Raw genomic sequence first — 18,474 nt, forward strand, 5'->3', positions numbered from 1 at the left:
TTTAGTGTTAGAGAAGATTTTCTATAAAGTATCAAATCCACATTAAAGCAAAATATTCACCCAGAGAGAAACATTCCTCACACACAAAAGAAAAACAGCAAACAGCACAATGATTCTCTTATTTGTTCAAATTTATTAGATATTCTGTTATGTTCCATTGTCTAGACCTTCTGTCACAGCTTGATGGCTGTGAAAAAGAAAAAAAAGGAACTAATTATTTTACATTCACTACTACTTCCCCTGAAATTTGCCTTATCAGAAATGAGAAAAATTGAATACATTGTGAATCTTTGTCTTTCAAAAACAGAAAACAAAAGGAAAAAAAACAGTAGATTTTGCAAGTGCTTATTTATGATTACAATAAAGAAACAGTATTTTGGACTCCATCTGTTCCCTAAGCTTCTATCCCTCCCCTCACAGTCATACCCTGGCTGGGATCACTGGTAATGCTACAAAACTGTACATCACACAGCCTGTTTTAGTCTATAACAGGGCGGCTTCCGTCATTGTCAAACTCAGCCAGGCTTTTAACTCCTCGTCTGTAGATCAGAGGTCGAGCTGAATCCAGTTTGATTTTGAGGAGAAGCCGCCCTTTTGAAGGAATTCCCTATTTTGTCTGATGCAGCTCAAGAGCTTCTCAAAACTGAACTGATCAAACAGAAACGGGGAATAATTGAGAGAAAATAAAGGAAAATGGAAAAAACAAAACAAAAAAGTGTTGAGCATGCAGATCAAATCTAGATTTAGTAAATCCATTTGTCCTTGTGAATTGATGATACAATGGGTCCATGTCATGTGTGTGCAGGTGTGAAACATGTCAGTGTTCCTGCAGTTCAATAAACGTCCCACTACTCTGACACATGTATTTCCTAGCTGTACATACATAAGCATGGATGAGGTACAGTTAAACCATGGTACAGTCTGAGTAACAACACGTGGACAGCTGGCTCCATGTTACACACACAGCACACTGTCCACCGCGCTGACCTGCACCCACAACGTCACTACTTCCTTTAAGTTTCTTTTAGCAGTAACAGTATTTGAATGATAGACCTGACAATGCCTAGTAGCTGTGAATATCCCGTTCAAGTCAGTGTTTTTATGTACAGTTTGCCCATTTCTATTATAAAATACACTTATAACTCTCCTTTAACCTGTCCAACATATACCACACACAGATAGGTTACAACCAAACCTAAGATTTTTGGAGACACTCACACCTGATTGGATAAAGTCTTAATCAACGGCTGAAAAACTGCACTAAGCTACAAGATCATATAAAACATCACAAAATATTTTACCTAGAGCCCAACAAGAGCTGCACACAATCCAAAATAAAGATGGCTAAACTCAGCTCTAGCTGTAATAAAACGGCTATAACCCCAAGTCAATGCAGCCACAGAAAAATAAAAGAAGCGATGCTTTGAAAAGCAGGGTAAAGTCACCGCCTGCTTTCAGATGAAGGCTGGTACTAGATGAGCCAGCACCTACAGTATCTAGACTGCAAGAGTCGAATTGATTTCACCTTTTGCCAAAGCAATTTCATTCTTAACCAGAAACAGTCAAGAAAAGTTCAGACTGACCTTATACTGTCTTGTGGTTAAGGGAGATGAAAAGCTTATAACTCAGTGTATAGGGTTATCAATACACTCACTATGCCTGTGAATCCACAGCTGCACCAAGCATCGCAGATCTGTCTGGACCCATTTACTCGGTCAATTGAGATAGTTAATGGTAGTTTGAGAAAAATAAACTACCTTGAATCATGCACACAACGACGCACAGACTCATCCTTATTTCTTTTAGTTAAAAAAAAGAAGCTTTTGTGGAGGCAGTGGGAGCCTTCCAGTTAAAGCCCTAGCCGAGGAGATAGGACATGGAGCGACAGCATGAGGCAAAGTTCAACAGGCTGGTTACAGAGCGAGAGCAAAGCTGTGTGAACACACCCCTCACAAGCCTCGATATTAAGCTGAACGTTCTCCATCCCCGTCCAAAGAGTGAAGGCAGCTGATAACACAAACAAGCACACAAATGCACACAATAACACACAGGTGTATTGTACACACTCTCCTAGAGGGGGGTAGGGGTAACCCTCTCTCTTGTCAACACAAACAATCCACTTGAGCGCAGCTGCACTGCAGCAACTATACACATGCAATGACTGTTTACTGAGGAGTAGCTGTTGTCCACATGCACTTGTGACAGGGGGTGTGTGTGTGTGTGCATGTTGAAATGTGAGGACATGTGAGGACATGTGAATGTAAGGGGAGAAACTATTGCGAAGAATTACCCATCATGCATGAGCATTATATTGAATTTGAACCATTAGCAGACATAGATAAGCCTCAGAAATTAAAACTATAAAAGAAAATAGGGGAAACAAGAACAAAAACAAAACAAAAATTAAACATCAGTATTCCCAACCAACCGCCAGACAGAGAGGACAGTGAAACACAGGGAGGAGATCTAGACAAATTCTTACCAGAACAAGAGTATAGACAATACTGAGGGGGAGACGAGGATTAAAGTAGAGACACTTATAATACAAGGGAGGGGGGGAGGATAAATGGTCCAATACCTGCTAAAGTCATCTTATATGAATTTTTTGTGGGAATCTGTCGACCTAAAAACAACATTCTAATCAATTTAAAAGGCTTGACTTTCTGAGTCATGGTTTACACACCTGAATAGAAACAAAGCCCATTGTAATAATCATCTAACAATTACATATCAGGCAATTTACGTTCTGTGCAAAGAGTTTTTTTTTCCTTTTTATATGTATGCAAAAACCATGTTTTTTTTGTTTTCTTGGTGAACAGGAGACTTGGGGTGATTGGGGTAGGATCTGTACAGTACTGTTAACCAATCTTGTATAACCCCCCAATGAATCATGTGAGACAGGAAGAGAAGACGCGACGCCAGGGCCACTTCCTCATCATGGTGGACGTGTCTCGGATGACGTCATCGTGACAGGGTTTGGTTGATTTGCCTCATTGCTCGTCAGCAGCAGCACTGGTGCCTCGAATCGGACCTGTTTTACGCAGCTGCGGGACGGGGAGAAAAGCTTTGTATTAAGTTAGGTAACATGAAACATTTTCAGATGATTTAATATTTTATGCAACAAGCCATGCACATGCAAGAAAACCAGTTCACTGGCGAAAACCAAAAGGAAAAACCTTTCAGCAAGGTGAGTTATCTTTTTTACTGACACTCACAAAACATCAGGAGGAAAATGAACTGAGAGCACAGACAGAAGCGTTCAGGATGAGATGAGATGATTGTTGTTCCAGCAATAAACTGACAGAGGAGATTAATGTCTGTGTGTAAATGGGAGAGGCAGCATGGAGGGACAGGATGCTGATGTGGTATTACACATTATGCATTGCTTTCTAAAATGGCGGCATTTTGCCATTTCTCTTAGATAGATATTTTATTTATAATAGATTTAAAGTTTTGCCCCAAAAACCAACCAACACAAGAAGGGTTGGTTCACAATTGAGGCCGGATACCGTAAAAAATAAATCTATTAAAGATTGTAGCAGTAGAGAAAAATCGTACTAAAAATCACAAATGTCAACCTTGTGTGCCACTGGAGGGAATTTCAGGGAATTACAAAAGTTAACAAGATAAATTGTCACTAGAGCTTGAATGTCTCAACAAAATTTCACAGGAAGTCAAAAAATAGTTTGGGAGATATTTCAGTCTCAATCAAATTGGTGGAGCAACAAGCTGACTGATCCCTGGAGCCACTAGTGTGCCAATTACAACCTGATATGTGATACTACGAGGACGAGATGCATTAAATCCTACAAAGAGAACAAACCCCAAACTATTGTACTTGACAACAACATTTTGATTTGATCGCTATTTTAACACAATTAGACATTATATATTGTAATTGAATGAAAATGTTTCATTAATTATGGGTAAATGATGGCTTTAACTCGCGCATAACCTCAATCACACCAGCACTCAGCTCTACTCATGTCATCTTTGATTTCCAAACAACAATTCACTGTAAATGAAGATACCCTGGGATGAAGCGAAAGGAAGATTACAATGGAAAGAAGCAACAAAGCAGAAGAGATGTGAAGCACACAAGATCTGAAAACAAACAGACAATTCCAGATATGGTAACACAGTTAAGAGCAGCTGGAAAGCGGTGAAAATGAAGAGCGGAAAATGAAAACAGTGGACAATGAGCCATGCAGTCCCACCGAAGTTCCCTTTGAGACTTACTCAGCCTGCCTCTAGTGTTTGACCTACAATGACGGGCCTCTACTCTTCTGTTGCAGAGGTGCCTCGCACATCTCCCTTCTGACGCATCTAATGTGAAATTCAGGGGTAAAAGTAGTTAATTCAAGCAGATAAAAGAACCTGTGTCTTCTCCAAGGGTCTGGTCAAAACAAAACAATGATCATTTATTGGATTATATTTCATCATTCACAACAGAAAACATTAACTGCAGTCGGTGAAGCTGCATTCCAGTTACAACTGAAATATTTCTACTGCATTTTTTATTTCTGCCTTGAATTCTTGTCACCACACTCAGAAGAAAAACAACCAGTCTGGGTTTGACTGGAATAGTTGTGTTTGGTGAGTTAATTACCTCCTCAAGCTCTTTTTGAGTCTCCTCTTCCATCCGCCTGATGTCCTCCATGGTCAAACCCACCCATTTGTCAATCCAGCAGAACAGCTGGCGGTGGAAGTTGGTGAAAATACGCTTTTCTTGCTGCGGAGAGGAATTCAAATGAAGTAAAACGACTTGTTTTCTGCATAGCTAATAAGGTTTTTAAAGACCAAAAACAGGCAGGAACGAAGTGGGGGTCTCCTCATACCATCTATCACCTAAATATTTAACCAAGGAACATAAATGCATGTTGTAGACTTAAAATGCCTTTCTATTCCCCCATTTACAGTCAATAAACTTTTGCTCTATCCACTATCTCTTCTCTGACCTCACTGGCTATGCTTTGCCCAAGTGATTCTGAGATGTTTCTCAAAACCATGTCTCCCTCTGCTGTGCAGAACAGAAACAACACTGATTACTGGCCCTGACAATCATGGCAAAGCTGTGTAGACGTTCCGACAATAAACATGCTCACAGTTCATAATCGGCAAGAAGAAAAATAAAAATGTGTTTGTTGAAATAAGGCTTAACTTAAATTTTTCATCAAAAGTTACTGTGAGCTATGGATAAGCTGAATTAATACTTGTGCAAGCATGTGGTGTGACAAGATAATGAACGTTACCCTGTGGATGAAGCTTTCCACTTTGGTCTGCAGACCCCACCATCTGAACTTGACAGTGACCAGTTTGTATGCACACATGGAAGGACAGTCTGTCTTTAGCTCATTCTTTGAAGGACAAGAAAAAAAACACAAGGAAAAGATACAGTTCAGTAATGTCTAAGAGGATTCGATTGTGACCTCAACATGCAGCACTGCTCTCTGTTACTGTGTCAGGTACCTTCCACTCAGGGCCTAGAGGTCCTCTGTCTGTCTTGGCAGAGTGGAAAAGAGTGGGATCTTCTTCTGGCTTGTAGTCCTGAAGAAACAAAGAACAAACACAACGTTAATGCCCAGCGAGAAACAGAATGTACCTGGGTTCCGCACAGTGCTGTGGGTCACGCTGGTGGAGTTGGCTGACATCAGCAGCAGTGATCAAGTACAGATATGAGTCACTTCAGAGATTTTAAAGAAACTTGACAGATTATTTTGTGTTAATTTTGCATCTGAAAAAGTTTCACATGATCAGTGTGTTTTTCTCTAAGCGCATTGCGTGACCTAGAATTACAGCCTGCGGTTGTATGCCTCTACCAACCAGTGCAGTTTCAGTGTAAATAAGAGGCCATTGTTTTGTGAGGCCACCATTACCTTTGACCACCAAAATCAAATCAGTTATTAGGTGAGTGAACATTTGTGCCTAATTTGAAACGATTTTCTCGAGGTGCTCTTAAGATTACATGTTCCTGAGGCAAAAAAGTCACTGTGACTTCTGTGGATTATGTTGTTTCTTCCAGAGCTCATCTTTTATTACAGAATTCCAAATGGACAAATCAAAACACAAAAGGACTTATTTTGTTCAGGCTGCTAGAGCCACAGTCAAACTATGGATACAATTTGAAAGGGCAGTAGATAACAAAGGAGAAGAAATCCTCCTTCTTAAAATAAATAATGAGTTTGAATTATATACAAATTGCAATATCACAAAGCTGAAAACAGGGTTGTTTTCATCAGCCCTTTCATGTTTTTACATTACAGGGATCTAATGTCATTTTGTATTTTCAATATGACAGATGAATGAGATAAATTGCGAAGAGAACAAGTTAAGACAAGTCCGTGCTGTCTTGCTCATACTTAAGCTGTTACATCAGACTCAAGCAAGTGTTCACGCTCCTGTTCAGACACAAATCTTCATTTAAACGGCAACCCCCAACCCTTGGATATCCCACCCCCACCCCAAGCTCAGGGCTCACTCTGCTGTTTTAATCTGTCAGGTCTGTGGGGACCGTGTGGTGGTGAAGATCTGGAGCAGATGGACACTCAGATTAAGCCTTGACCTAACAACTGATCCACTTAAGTCATTACTGTACATGAGCTAGTGTAAGAAACGCAGGGACATTTGTGACCCACCTGGATGAAAATGGCTTAATGCCTCCTTTTAGATTCTAAACCATGGGCATGTTTAGGTATTACTGACAGTCAGGCGCCCCCTTTCAGCTACTAAAGTTGGCTAGGAGTTCTATGTCATAGTTGTCTCATATTACATAAAGCAAGATATCAGACTTTACTTCCAATAGTCTGTAACATCTTCAAAATCTGTTGACACTGGGGTTGGGCAATGAGTACAGTGAAACATTGTGATATGTTAGGATAGGACCGTGATATCAGGGTGAGGTTTACTGAACTCTGATGCTAATAATAACTTGCAAACATCAGAATTGACACAGCAAAGTACAAAGCATTCGACTGTAGGCCTCTACTTTTTAGCTGGTGCTGAGTTTCTGGTTTGTTGAATCAAACTTGTATCATCGTGCATCACCTGGACAACACAACTTTATCTGTTGTCTGTTTGTGTCTCTGCACACCGCTGTCTAGTCAAAGATAGTTTGTGAGAGAAGAGCTGCCACTCTCTAGCACCACTGTACAACCCAAACTGAGTGGTTCTCCTTCATGAATCAATGAATGACTACTACAAGCCAAAGATATGATCATTGAAGTGAAGATAATGTTGTTTGCTGTTAATAATGCTGTTTTTAAAACAATGCTATTATCTAAAGGACAGGGGACAAATCATATGTATGGACTGCTTAAAAACTCTAATTATTCAACAAGAATATGAAAACCAATTACAAAATTAGCTCTGCAAGTCAGACCAACAGTCCACAACCATGCATTTAAACATTGATAATATAGAGTTCATACAAAGGCCCTGTTCAGACATTGTATTAACGTCCAATCACAAGTGGGCAGCTCTTCGATCAGCTCAGTTTGAAACCTGGTGTTCAAAGTCTAATCACAAAATCAAAGCACTTAGTATTAACAGCAATCACTGATCACGTCTATGGAGAAAGACTACGACTGTAGGAGGGCCAATCATCATAAAAAGAGAAAAGTTTTTCAGCAATTGCAACAAACACACCACCAGGGAAAGGACGGGCCACTGTTATCACCTTGAACAACAGTTCTTCCTTCAATCTTATTTAAATATTCATGGAACAAACAGCAAATGGTTTTCATATTGACACAGGCTTTCACACCATCTTCACTTGTTCCTGCAACTGAAGTATTCTAAACTGCTCTATGGAGCTTTAGAATGGACAGTTATAATGATAAAGGATGAATCAAAAGTATTTGCATGGCTATCCATGCTCCCTGAATGAATGACCTCACTCCTCCTCAGAGTAGAGACATCCTGCTGTGAATCACAGGTGTCATTTACCAACCCCTTGTCATCAGGCTGTGCTTCTGTGTCACCTCTGTACAATAATCACCACTGATCCCCTCACTTAAGTACTTTCAAAGGTTTATGAAGGCGTTTAAAGACAGCCAAAATAAGAACTCACCCCAGGGGACAATTCTTCTTTGTTTGCAATATCTATGGGCACCACCTCTACAGTCCTCCATGTCTGCTCGTCCAGATCGTGAACCTGTCACAAAGAGAAAGACAAACTATTAAACCTATGTCAAATACCATTTTGGCTCAGAGCACACGCAACAAGGCAGCCTTGTTCAAATATGTGTTGACTGTGAATCAAATGGGATTTAAATTCGAATCCAGGTGTACTGTAACATGGATATGTCCCTTTGTGTGCATCACCCTGTTCGACCCATGAGAATGCCTAAAGCTAAGGTCACTGTGTTCTTCTGTGGCTCTAGAGGGGATGTCCTAAAATCAGAGCAATATTGATATCTAGAGCTGAGATGATTACTTGAATAATTGAATTGATGTGATCAATCAGTAAGAAAATAATAATCTAATGACAATCTTCTGAAATAATCATTAGTTGCAACCTTGCTGATGTTATCAAGGTTATTTCAGCTTCACATTGGTGAATTATACTTAAGAACAGAGCGAAAGCTTCATAAACCCAGTGCATATTGTTTTAAATATGTTTTAATCCGGCAAGGAGAGTGTATTGATTCAAATGATTTGAGTGTGACTCATAATGGGGTCTATAAATCAAGATCTCCAAACCACTTTCGATGGAAATGTAAAATCAAATCTTTGGAGCTCTCCTGAAGACAGTAAGGATCCTCCAAATGGAGTCTTCTGCTTACTTACATTTTCTACTGTTCCCATGTCAGGTTTGTGCCACGTCTCAATCTTTATCATAAAGTCGTCCTTCATGTACTCATTCTGAAAAGCAGGAGAGAAAAAAGGCTTAAAAGGGACAATGCATTTGTTAACTGTGGTTTTAAAAGGAAGTTCAAGTCATTACTCAGAAATCAGATACTACTTATATAATGACAGCTGATCTCAGCCAGTACAGAGAGTCCATGAATGGAGGGTTCAAAGAGATGTACGTAAACCCTACAGCTAAATCCAATTAACCAAAGAGTCATTTAGTCCGAAACAACACTAGTGATGCTGCACTGCTCAGCTTGGATCTATTTTTAATCCTTGTGGTAGTAGTTAGCAGATAAAGTACAGCAATATTAGACTGAAAAACCTCATCAGAATAGAAAAAAAACACGTTTCTACCCAATCTTACTCGAAAGGCCCAGTCAAACCAGCATTTAAACAGCTAAACGAGTGCATTTTTGAACTCTGAATAAATTGTGTCCCATTAACGTTGGAGTTAATGGGACAGGTTTACTTCACACAGACTTCACTTCATGGTATGACCAGGTCGTCAAAAAAGACTGACAAACAACTCACCGTCACAACTGCAGCGGAAGAAGGACACAAACGAAACAAACAAACAAGAAAAAAAAAGAGATCAGTATAAAATATCGGGAGGAAATTGATAAAAAACTCACTTTCTACCAGCACAGGAAAAAATAATTTAACTGTATAATATGAATAACAAATTAAAGAGGGTATTAAAACCATGCAACTATGACCTTTCATGTTTATCGTGCAAGCAGTAAAAGGATGACAGTAAATATAAAACTACTGATTCAGCAAGAACTTACTGGTGCGACAGTATGGGTAGGCGTTCCAAGCCTTTTCATGAAAAACTAATGCCCCCTCTGGTGCAATCATCTTCACATACCCTGGGACTTTACTGCAATGACAGAGAAAAAAGTCTGACAATGAGTTTTAAAAACACATCACTTTTGCTAAACTTAAATTAAGTTACCACACTACTTAAGTTACCACACTACTCCAAAAAAAACAATTTTCTTTTTATAAATAAAACACTAAACCACAGAATTTTGGAAATGCTGCTGGCCCCATTTTTGTTTGAAATGTCCGTGTTTATAAAATTTTCTGCCAGAATAGACAATCTGCTTCCTGTTTGCAAGACCAGTGTTTTCAGAAGGGTTAGTATGGAAAACAATTGTTTAATTAATAACGTATTAGTGCGGACACATCCTACAACATCCATAGGCCTGGAGCAGACTGTACCATAACACTCAAATAGACCAGTTTGTCTTGTCCAGATTAAACATTTTTATCTCTTCTACTTTTTAGTTATCCTTTTTATTGTCGGTGGCATTGACTGAATTAGACATCTATTCCTTGCAATATCAAAGAACCAGTCAAACAATATACAGACAATGGACAGAAGATGAGGAAACACCTGAGGAGGAGGAAAACCCTCTGTCTTGAAAGCAACCTCAGTTATCTTTGTTCTACTCCACACATATTCTGTCTTAATGTTTTTAACCTTTGATTAAGGAGGAATGTCTCAAATCTTATCAGGGATGAGCTGAAATATGGAAATCATGTCTCCACTGTAAGGTAAAATGGCTGTTTATTTAGGCTGCCATCACAACTAATGCATCCCCTTCAGACGGCTGTCAACCCACAGATTTAACAGCTGGCCGCCGACACTGTCTCTATGTTTTTTCTGTGAACCAAACAAACACGTCCACATGGAGGCAGAAGCTCAGATCGTGTTGCTCTTTTTTTTGCCAGTACTCCAGGTTTTTTGTGCCATGCTTACTTAAGTTACCTGTTTGGGGAGTTGGCCGAAGATGACAACAATGTAATAAATGCCTCCGTTGTGCTGTAAATAATAAATATTTCTAAGCACAAGCTTTGCAAAGCTGGTATTTACGGCGGTCACAAAGGTGTTGCCTCATTCTGTTCAGGCTGCAGATGCTCCCCTGTCCTTCAATTACCACCAGTGAGCGTTTCATTTCAATCACTCATTGCGTATGCCTCACATATGCTGTGATTTTTTTTAAAGCTTTCAAATCATGCCAATTTGGCAGCTTTCTATGTATGTGTGAATTTAAGTCAAAGCTCTTTTTCAAAAGATGCTTGTATAGTCCACCTTGTGAACATAGAAATGACAAATAAATATATTCATTTTAGTCTTTGGTGCGTTTCCTTTTTTCCACTCTAAATGGAAAATCTAAACAAAACTGGAAAAGAAGTAAACTTGGAATAAGGAAAAGGAATTAGGGAATCTCTAAAAAAATTTTTTTTAGAAACAAACTAATGGAGGAAATATTCTGCTGATTAATCAATAATAAAAATATCTGGTATGTGAACACAGTGCTGCTTGAAATAGAAATAGGACCTCAGATTTGGTAAAAAGCCAACTGTACTTTCAAGAACTTGCCTCTTTAGATGGTATATTTTGTGTGTGTATTGTCCCTTCTCTCCATCCTTCTCATAGGGCTCATTCTTCAGCACCTCGATGCCTTCTCCTCCTCCCGTCTCATTCTTGCTGGCCTCAGCCACAGAGTACAACTGGCCTACTTGATACTGTGAGAAATAGGAACAGAAAGAAGAGACACACTTAATATAGGGCCATAACAGCTTGACAAATCTTGTGATTATTTGCTGGAATAGGCAAAGACTCAAGTCCCTAAGGCCAATGCAGGTGCTTCAAGGATACAAGACGACTAACAGCCACTCCCTGCAGCACAGAAACGTATTTGATTTTAATAAACCCTCTTGAAAAAAGTATGGATTGTCTTGAAACTTCTACTAAATATGTAATGTTTACAGTATGTTTTTAAGGCTGTAAAAGAAATGTTCAAACAAATGTTGATTTCGATTCAATGGCAGGTTTGTCAGATTATCAAGTGTGGAGATTTTTGTTGCTGAACTGTCCCTTGATGCAGTATTTCTGACCCCATTAGCAACCAAAGTGGCAGTGGACCTTACATTTTAGTGTTTTTCCACATTCTGAAAGAGAGCTATGTTTAAAATTGTACTATCTTTAGCACTTGGATGCCTAAAGAAAACATGTTTGATGTTTTGAATATCCATCCATCCAACTCTACTGCTTCTCCTTTGAGGGTCGCAGGTGGAGCTGGAGCCAATCCCAGCTGACATCGGGCGTGAGTTAATTTGAATATGGTGTGAGGGAAATATGTTCCTGCCAAGTAAAGAAGTCTGTGAATTTGGTCCAGTGTACAGTATGATGCCACTGTAAATTCTCTTTTAGAGGCTAAACAGACTATACTTTGTCAATAAACGGGGTATGAAAATGGGAGATGTCACAAAGACTGTTGTTTTAAAGGCAGAGTCCACACCCCAGGGCTGTTCTCTTCACAAACACCACTATCAGCCTGTCAAACAAATACTAGTGCTCTCTGACAAAGGCTATTTGTCTTGGTCCTGGACTACATGAGAGGATGAGCATTCTGTGTACAGGAGAAAGTAATTTAAAAGCTATGACCAATCTAACATACTGTAGCTGTAGTGTACACTGTATTAGTGACATTTGGGAACACTGCATTCACAGAAATGAACTTCAAAACTGACTGGTCATGTAATAAATAAGGTGGGTATGGTATGTAATTATACTCACCTCTTCCACAGAGACCGGCAACACTACACGGCTGAGAGAGGGAGAGAGAGAACAAGGGAGAGGTGGGGCAGAGAATGAAGAAACAAACATGTTAATTGTGAATGAATACAGAGATAAAATATCAAATCTTTAAAGTTTGCTCAGGATTTCATTACTTTACATTAATCAGAGTCTATGGTTGGAGCCCGGGCAAAGTCAGTGGGCCCTGTGATTATGCACATATCATGTTTGTATATTAAGTACACTCTCACTAGCTTAGAAGACGCTATGTGACCAAACTAAGAAGGACGTGGCATGCGGTTGTTGACAAACCTGATAAACTGACCATCTTTGGGGGGGAAAATGAACCGGCCCTGTGCTAAAAGAGGAAAGTCGCGGTCTTAAAGGAGCAATGATTCCCTAACCCAATACTGAGGACCACAACTGAAGTAACACACTAAGACTGGCTTTGTGTTTATGGCAAGAATATATTCATTCAAAGTACAGCCCTCTACAAAGTTAACATGAAGTTTGTACTGCCAAGTTCAGTGATGATCATGAATTTTAAAACGTTATTTTTGTGCTTTTTCATACACAAAATGCTTCCATAAATACATGTTAAATTACAATGAAATAACAGGCTACACCAGCTTTAACAGCAGTATAACCATGGTACTGAATATGACCAGCATATATCGGGTTATTAAGGCTTAATTATGGTACGAAGGCATTCTCTACGCAGGCGCACAGAAAAAGGGACTTTCTTTCTGCTCTCTCAGGCTCTTGCTCTTTCTTTCTGCTCTCTCTCAGGCACCACCTCCTCTGCTTCTCTTCCTCCTTGCACAATGCACACACATACTCTGTAACGATTCGCAGATTCAGCTCCCAACACTGAGAATGTTGCCTGACACACTCAGGTCAGGGCAGACAGTCCCTCCACATACAGATCTGTAATGTATACAACTAAAAACTCTTTCTAATAAAATGAATTAAGACATGAAGCAGTGATTATATTATTTAAAAAAAAGTATTGTTAAGGATGTACGGATACTTAAAATACTTTTGTCTGTGGCCTCTAAAGTATGACAGGTATTTGCTTTCCTGTGTTTTATATAACAGTTAACTGGAAACCTTTCGGTTTTGCACTGTTGGTCAGACTGAAACCATTTGATTTGCATTTTCTCAGGCTTTTAGTTATAGTGACAGGCATTTTAGTGACAATGATTTCAAAACATTCTTTCCTTTGTGGCGAAAACATTAACACGGGCACACTGTGTGTTTTACGTGAAGAATATGTCATAATATATACATAAGCTGTCATGATACGTAAGATTTTCAAAGACAAACCCAGATTTTGGCCCCAACAGTCATGTAACCGGAGGAACAGTGAAACAACTGGAAAAACAAAGGCAGAGTGCACTGTTTGTGGATTTGGCTCACGGTGGTTTGTACACTGCAGCTTTTTTAACAGACAGAATTGAACATGTCGGCTCTAGCAAAGTGTGCAACAGCATGCACTGCATACGATTTTGAAATGCACCAGTTAAGCACAGTACACAGCATGGAGTTCTAATCCTGTGCCATGAAGAGCAGAGAGGTTTCACTCCGACTCAAGTCTATGCACCTGCTAATTTCTCTGGTTAACATATGTCAGCATGAAATCAGAAATTAACCAGAAACCACTGGTGATCAGTGCTCTAGCACAGGTTCACTTCACAGATAAGAAAATGACAGGGTGGGGGGTTGGAGTTTTAAAAGGAGATTAGAAGTGACAAATTTGAGAAAAAAAATGTCAAGGTCTGTGACGCGCTCAAACCTCCAACTACTGAAGTGACACCAGATAGGATCCAGTTCTCTTCTGTGTACAACTAGAGGTGTTAATGATTAAACAGTTATTGATCATTTGCTGTAAGGTCATTGATTGTGACGTGCTACAAAAATGGCCTAAATCAATTGTTGTAAAACTTTCATCGAAGTTAGCCATGCACGACACAATGTAACCAGTGACAGAAAATACATTTTAATTTGCAGCATTATTATTCAGTGTCAGGCATTAATCCTATATATCCAATTCAACTGTGTTTACACTCACAGATATTGATACACAGAAAAGGTCTGCGCTGGAAATGCTTTTGTTGGAACGTAAAAGGCAAAACTGCTTGAATGATATGGCAAAGGCTGACTAGTCACAGTTCACATGGTCTAGTGTTCCAGGTTACCTATAGTTATGTAAGCTCCAGTGTAGCGTGGGGCCCCTTTACAGACAGTACAGCTGCAGCACAGGTAGCACGATGCCGGACTCAGTCTAGGTAATCAGCTGTTAGAAGAGTTTGGTTTCTTTTTGCTATGGCAGAACTACAAAACCAAACTTTTGGCTTATTTTTAACTGATTAGTCAGATAAATAATCAGTTAACGGATTTGTCAAATAAACTATTTTAAAAATTGTTAATCGGTCAAACAATTTTTAAAAAAATAGCCTAACATTCACTGATTACATCCACTCAAATGAAAAGATTAACCTTTATACTCTGCTTTACTAAATTATAATGAGTATTTTCTAACAATTTTCAGATATTTTTATAAGATTAAGTGGAAAAAGTTACTAATTCAAACCCTAAAATAACAATAAAAACAATCAGCAGGGTGATGGCTTAATTACAAATGCACTTGCAGACCTAAAGCAACTAAATGTAAAGCATAATGTGTTTCTGTCTATCACAAGCAAAGCTGCATTTCACAACAGTGACAAGTAACAACCCTCTAACGTTGTTATGTAAGTGGAGAACTTACAGTGTGGGATCATAGGTTAAGCAGGTATTTAAGGGTACATATGGTATTTACACAAAATGAATCCTTTCAGTTGTATTTCAAGTAGGATTTTGATGTTAGGAGTGCACAAATGCACAACTGATTTTATGGCAGATTAATTGTCATAAATTGGTATTGTTTAACACAGCCTGAGAGACACTAAAGACTCCACCCTTAACCTTCCCTAAACTGCTATTTACAGCAGGACTTTCTCATGAACTGTTCAGTCTGTGGCTGACGAAGTCCTACTGGCATCACACAACCACACAGATCACCATGTAGAATGACAAAGCGCTCTCCCAGATGCCTTACATTATTCACTTATATCGAGTGCAGTAAGAAAATGAAATTGGCATCACTGATGGTAAACAGACTTATCTTGTTTGAAGATTTGGAGGACATGATTTGATTGATTTGGTCGGTTTCCCTGATTTAAAATGCTGTGAGCAAGATGGTTAATAAAGAGTTCCATACCAGATTAAAGAGCAGATTGTGTTAACCAGCTCAATTTAAATGTGGTGGCAGACATTTTCACTGATTTCCAATGTTGCATATAAGACATTAATCAAGAATCTAATGACCGGCTCGAGAATCATTTCCTAATTACCTGAACAAGTTTATAATTACTACTTGTATTAGTGATTGGGTTTCTGATTTTACTTTAAGCCGAAGAGTTTTTACAACATACTCATGAAATTAGTAACAGCACTTACTAACTTTGTTGAGGTGAAAAACTGTCATTTCTATTATCAATACTGTTGCAGCTAACTTGAAAAGGGGCATACGCTTTCAAAGAGTTGTATCTGAAGAGGAATAAATGACATGCAAATAATAACACTAGTGATTAAACTTTGATTTAAACTTTGCTTCAGCAATTTCAGATGTTTTGAACAAGGACTTGTTTTTCAGATTCGATACAAAACAATTGATCCATTACATGTTAGATCCCATTACACATCTTCTTGTGCTTTAAGATTGCATCTGTGCTCTGCTGTATTTGCATGGTTTAACATCTCACACATCAAATAAAAAAGGTGTTATTTACCACTGGGTAACATGTGATTGATAGAGTAATGTTAAGTCAGTTTTAATCAAATGTTTTGGCAAATTATCTGTAAGTACTCAACAAATAATCCTTAGTGGCCTGTATATAAAGCATCTATGTCCTAAATCACAACATATATCATGACTTAACTGATGGAACATGAACTGCTTTTAACAGAAAGAAGTTTCCACATCCTGGTGCTGGTATTACCCGGTATTGAAACCATTTTTTGTGGTGTAGCCCACCTCAACAACAGGTACCGTTATCTGGAGCGGATATATGTTAGCCACATGGTAAGAGCTAGCTCTGCTGAGACAAACAGTACATACAACCGCACACTCCCAGTACAAGTGATTTAATTAACTGTGTTACCGAGGCAGCATTACTCTTCTATTAGACTAGGCCATCCATTTAAAGGGCTAACCCTCTCGCATGCTAGCGCCAACAAAGTAACAGCAAAGTAGTTAGTCCTTCCATAACCTCACGCTAGCTTGAAGGATACACCTGCTAGGTGGAATGGGCCAATACAAGAGGATAATCCCATCCAGACTCTTTGTTAACTCGAAGGCTACCTGCTGAATAGCCAGCTGCTAGGTTAAAACTGAGCAACAAATATTAGTGTGTGTGTAATACAGATTTACTGAGAATTGTCGTGCTAGCTAGCAGCTAGCCGGCTGCTGCAGCTAACTTAGCCGGCTAGCATTAACGGTAAATCCGACCGAGAGGGAACCTTAATCTGTCACTCACGGGAGCTTCCCGTTGCGCCACTTTACAGATTCACCACACCGCAGACACACGACCCCCCATTAACAGTGAATAGCGTGAATATGCTGCTTGTGTGTGTGTAACCACGGCAGCCTTTCTGTGTAGCTCGCTGTCGTTAAGAAGCTAATCCTCCTCCCCAATGCTACAACTCGAGCTAACGGTAGCTCGCACAAGCAACGCCTAAAAAAGACCGGTGTGTCCCGTTATCCACGTCCCGATCCCCCCGCTCGAAGAGGGGCTTCTACGGGCCACAGACATGTCCAACCCAGCGGAGGACAGCAGCGACCGAAGCGCAAACGTTTGCACTTCAGTAAGAAGCTCCCGGACAGACGGAAACGTCGCCCTACGTGCGGCACAAGAGATTTTTTTGAAACACTTCACACTCACTATTCCTTGATGAGCACCATCTTCGTCACCCGGGCCACGGCTGCGCACTGAGAGCTCTCCCCACACAGAGTTATCAACAAGTTGGGCCCGCCCACCGTACTCATCTGATTGGCTAGAATAATCCACACCACGGCTCACAATACACAGATTTATAGATTGCGTTAAACACGTGTTATACATGTGTTAAACATGTGTTATCCAGGTGCTATTCATGTGTTGTAAACATATGTTACATGTGTTAAATATGTGTTATTTCACTATGATCAACTCATACTGACAGTGGTGGGAAACAAGTACGGCATTTAACTAAAAATCTGTACTAAACTATTTTTATCTAATGCTACTTCATATTTCTCTTCCACCAGAGTTCAGAAGAAAATTTACTGTAAATACATGTATTTAATAACTAAATTAATACTTAAAAGTTTGTACTATTGGTTAATTAAAAGGTTTAAAGTAATATTACAAAATATGGTGAATGAATAACTGATGATATGTTTGTGGCCAGCAACGTCTCCACCTTTTATGTTCTGGTGCGGAAGTTCAAGCATCGTTTTATTTTTATGTTTCATTAGGGCCTTAACCGAGACAATCTTGTTTTTGGAATAGTGATAGTGTTTTCTAACTCATTAAAAATAATAGATAACAAAATCAGATCAAAATACATGCCACAAAAATATGTAATGGATATCTGGGGGGAAATTAACCAGTAGTAGTTAAACTTATTGCTTGTTACTGCGTCAACACTTACAATCCAATAATATGATATAGATTATTTTGAAATTGGCTGCCTGTACGATCATTAACCCTTAGTTTTGGTGCTTTAATCATATTTGAATGTTCTTTTGTCTGTACTTTTATTGCAGTACAATTTTAATGTAAGACTTTTTCCGGCAACAGCAAATTTCCACATCCTGTTATTACTCTGTTCATATTACTTTTATTCCCAGTTGCTTTTCTTCAAGCTGTCTGATTGTTTAATGACTAAAAATGAGTTTTCTAACTAAATAACTAACAAATATTTTTAGGATTTCAGACACATAAAAT

The 18,474-nt window shown here is 39.1% G+C and overlaps 1 protein-coding gene across 1 annotated transcript; it reads right to left on the reverse strand.

The window, feature by feature from the left end:
• Positions 1-113: 113 nt before the first annotated feature.
• On the reverse strand, positions 114-17,462 carry pitpnb (phosphatidylinositol transfer protein, beta). The gene is made up of 12 exons (XM_061066850.1): positions 17,428-17,462; positions 12,443-12,473; positions 11,243-11,388; positions 9,642-9,733; positions 9,385-9,392; positions 8,788-8,862; positions 8,069-8,152; positions 5,470-5,547; positions 5,253-5,357; positions 4,610-4,732; positions 4,240-4,326; positions 114-3,044 (listed from the first exon to the last, which is right to left on the reverse strand). Exons 1-11 carry the CDS (start codon positions 17,445-17,447, stop codon positions 4,279-4,281), a joined length of 810 nt encoding a protein of 269 aa, XP_060922833.1. The 5' UTR covers positions 17,448-17,462; the 3' UTR covers positions 114-3,044; positions 4,240-4,278.
• Between the last annotated feature and the right edge of the window lie 1,012 nt (positions 17,463-18,474).

Source organism: Limanda limanda, chromosome 1 (assembly GCF_963576545.1).
Source record: "Limanda limanda chromosome 1, fLimLim1.1, whole genome shotgun sequence".
NCBI lineage: Eukaryota > Metazoa > Chordata > Actinopteri > Pleuronectiformes > Pleuronectidae > Limanda > Limanda limanda.

Bases quoted from the DNA above. Each gene is read 5' to 3' on its own strand.
- pitpnb (XM_061066850.1), bottom strand. From the start codon at position 17,447: ATGGTGCTCATCAAGGAATA. The intron at 8,153-8,787 runs GTAAGTAAGCAG...TCTTTGTGACAG, and splicing joins ACATGGGAACAGTAGAAAAT to GTTCACGATCTGGACGAGCA. The intron at 4,327-4,609 runs GTAATTAACTCA...ATTTCACATTAG, and splicing joins CTCAAAAAGAGCTTGAGGAG to ATGCGTCAGAAGGGAGATGT.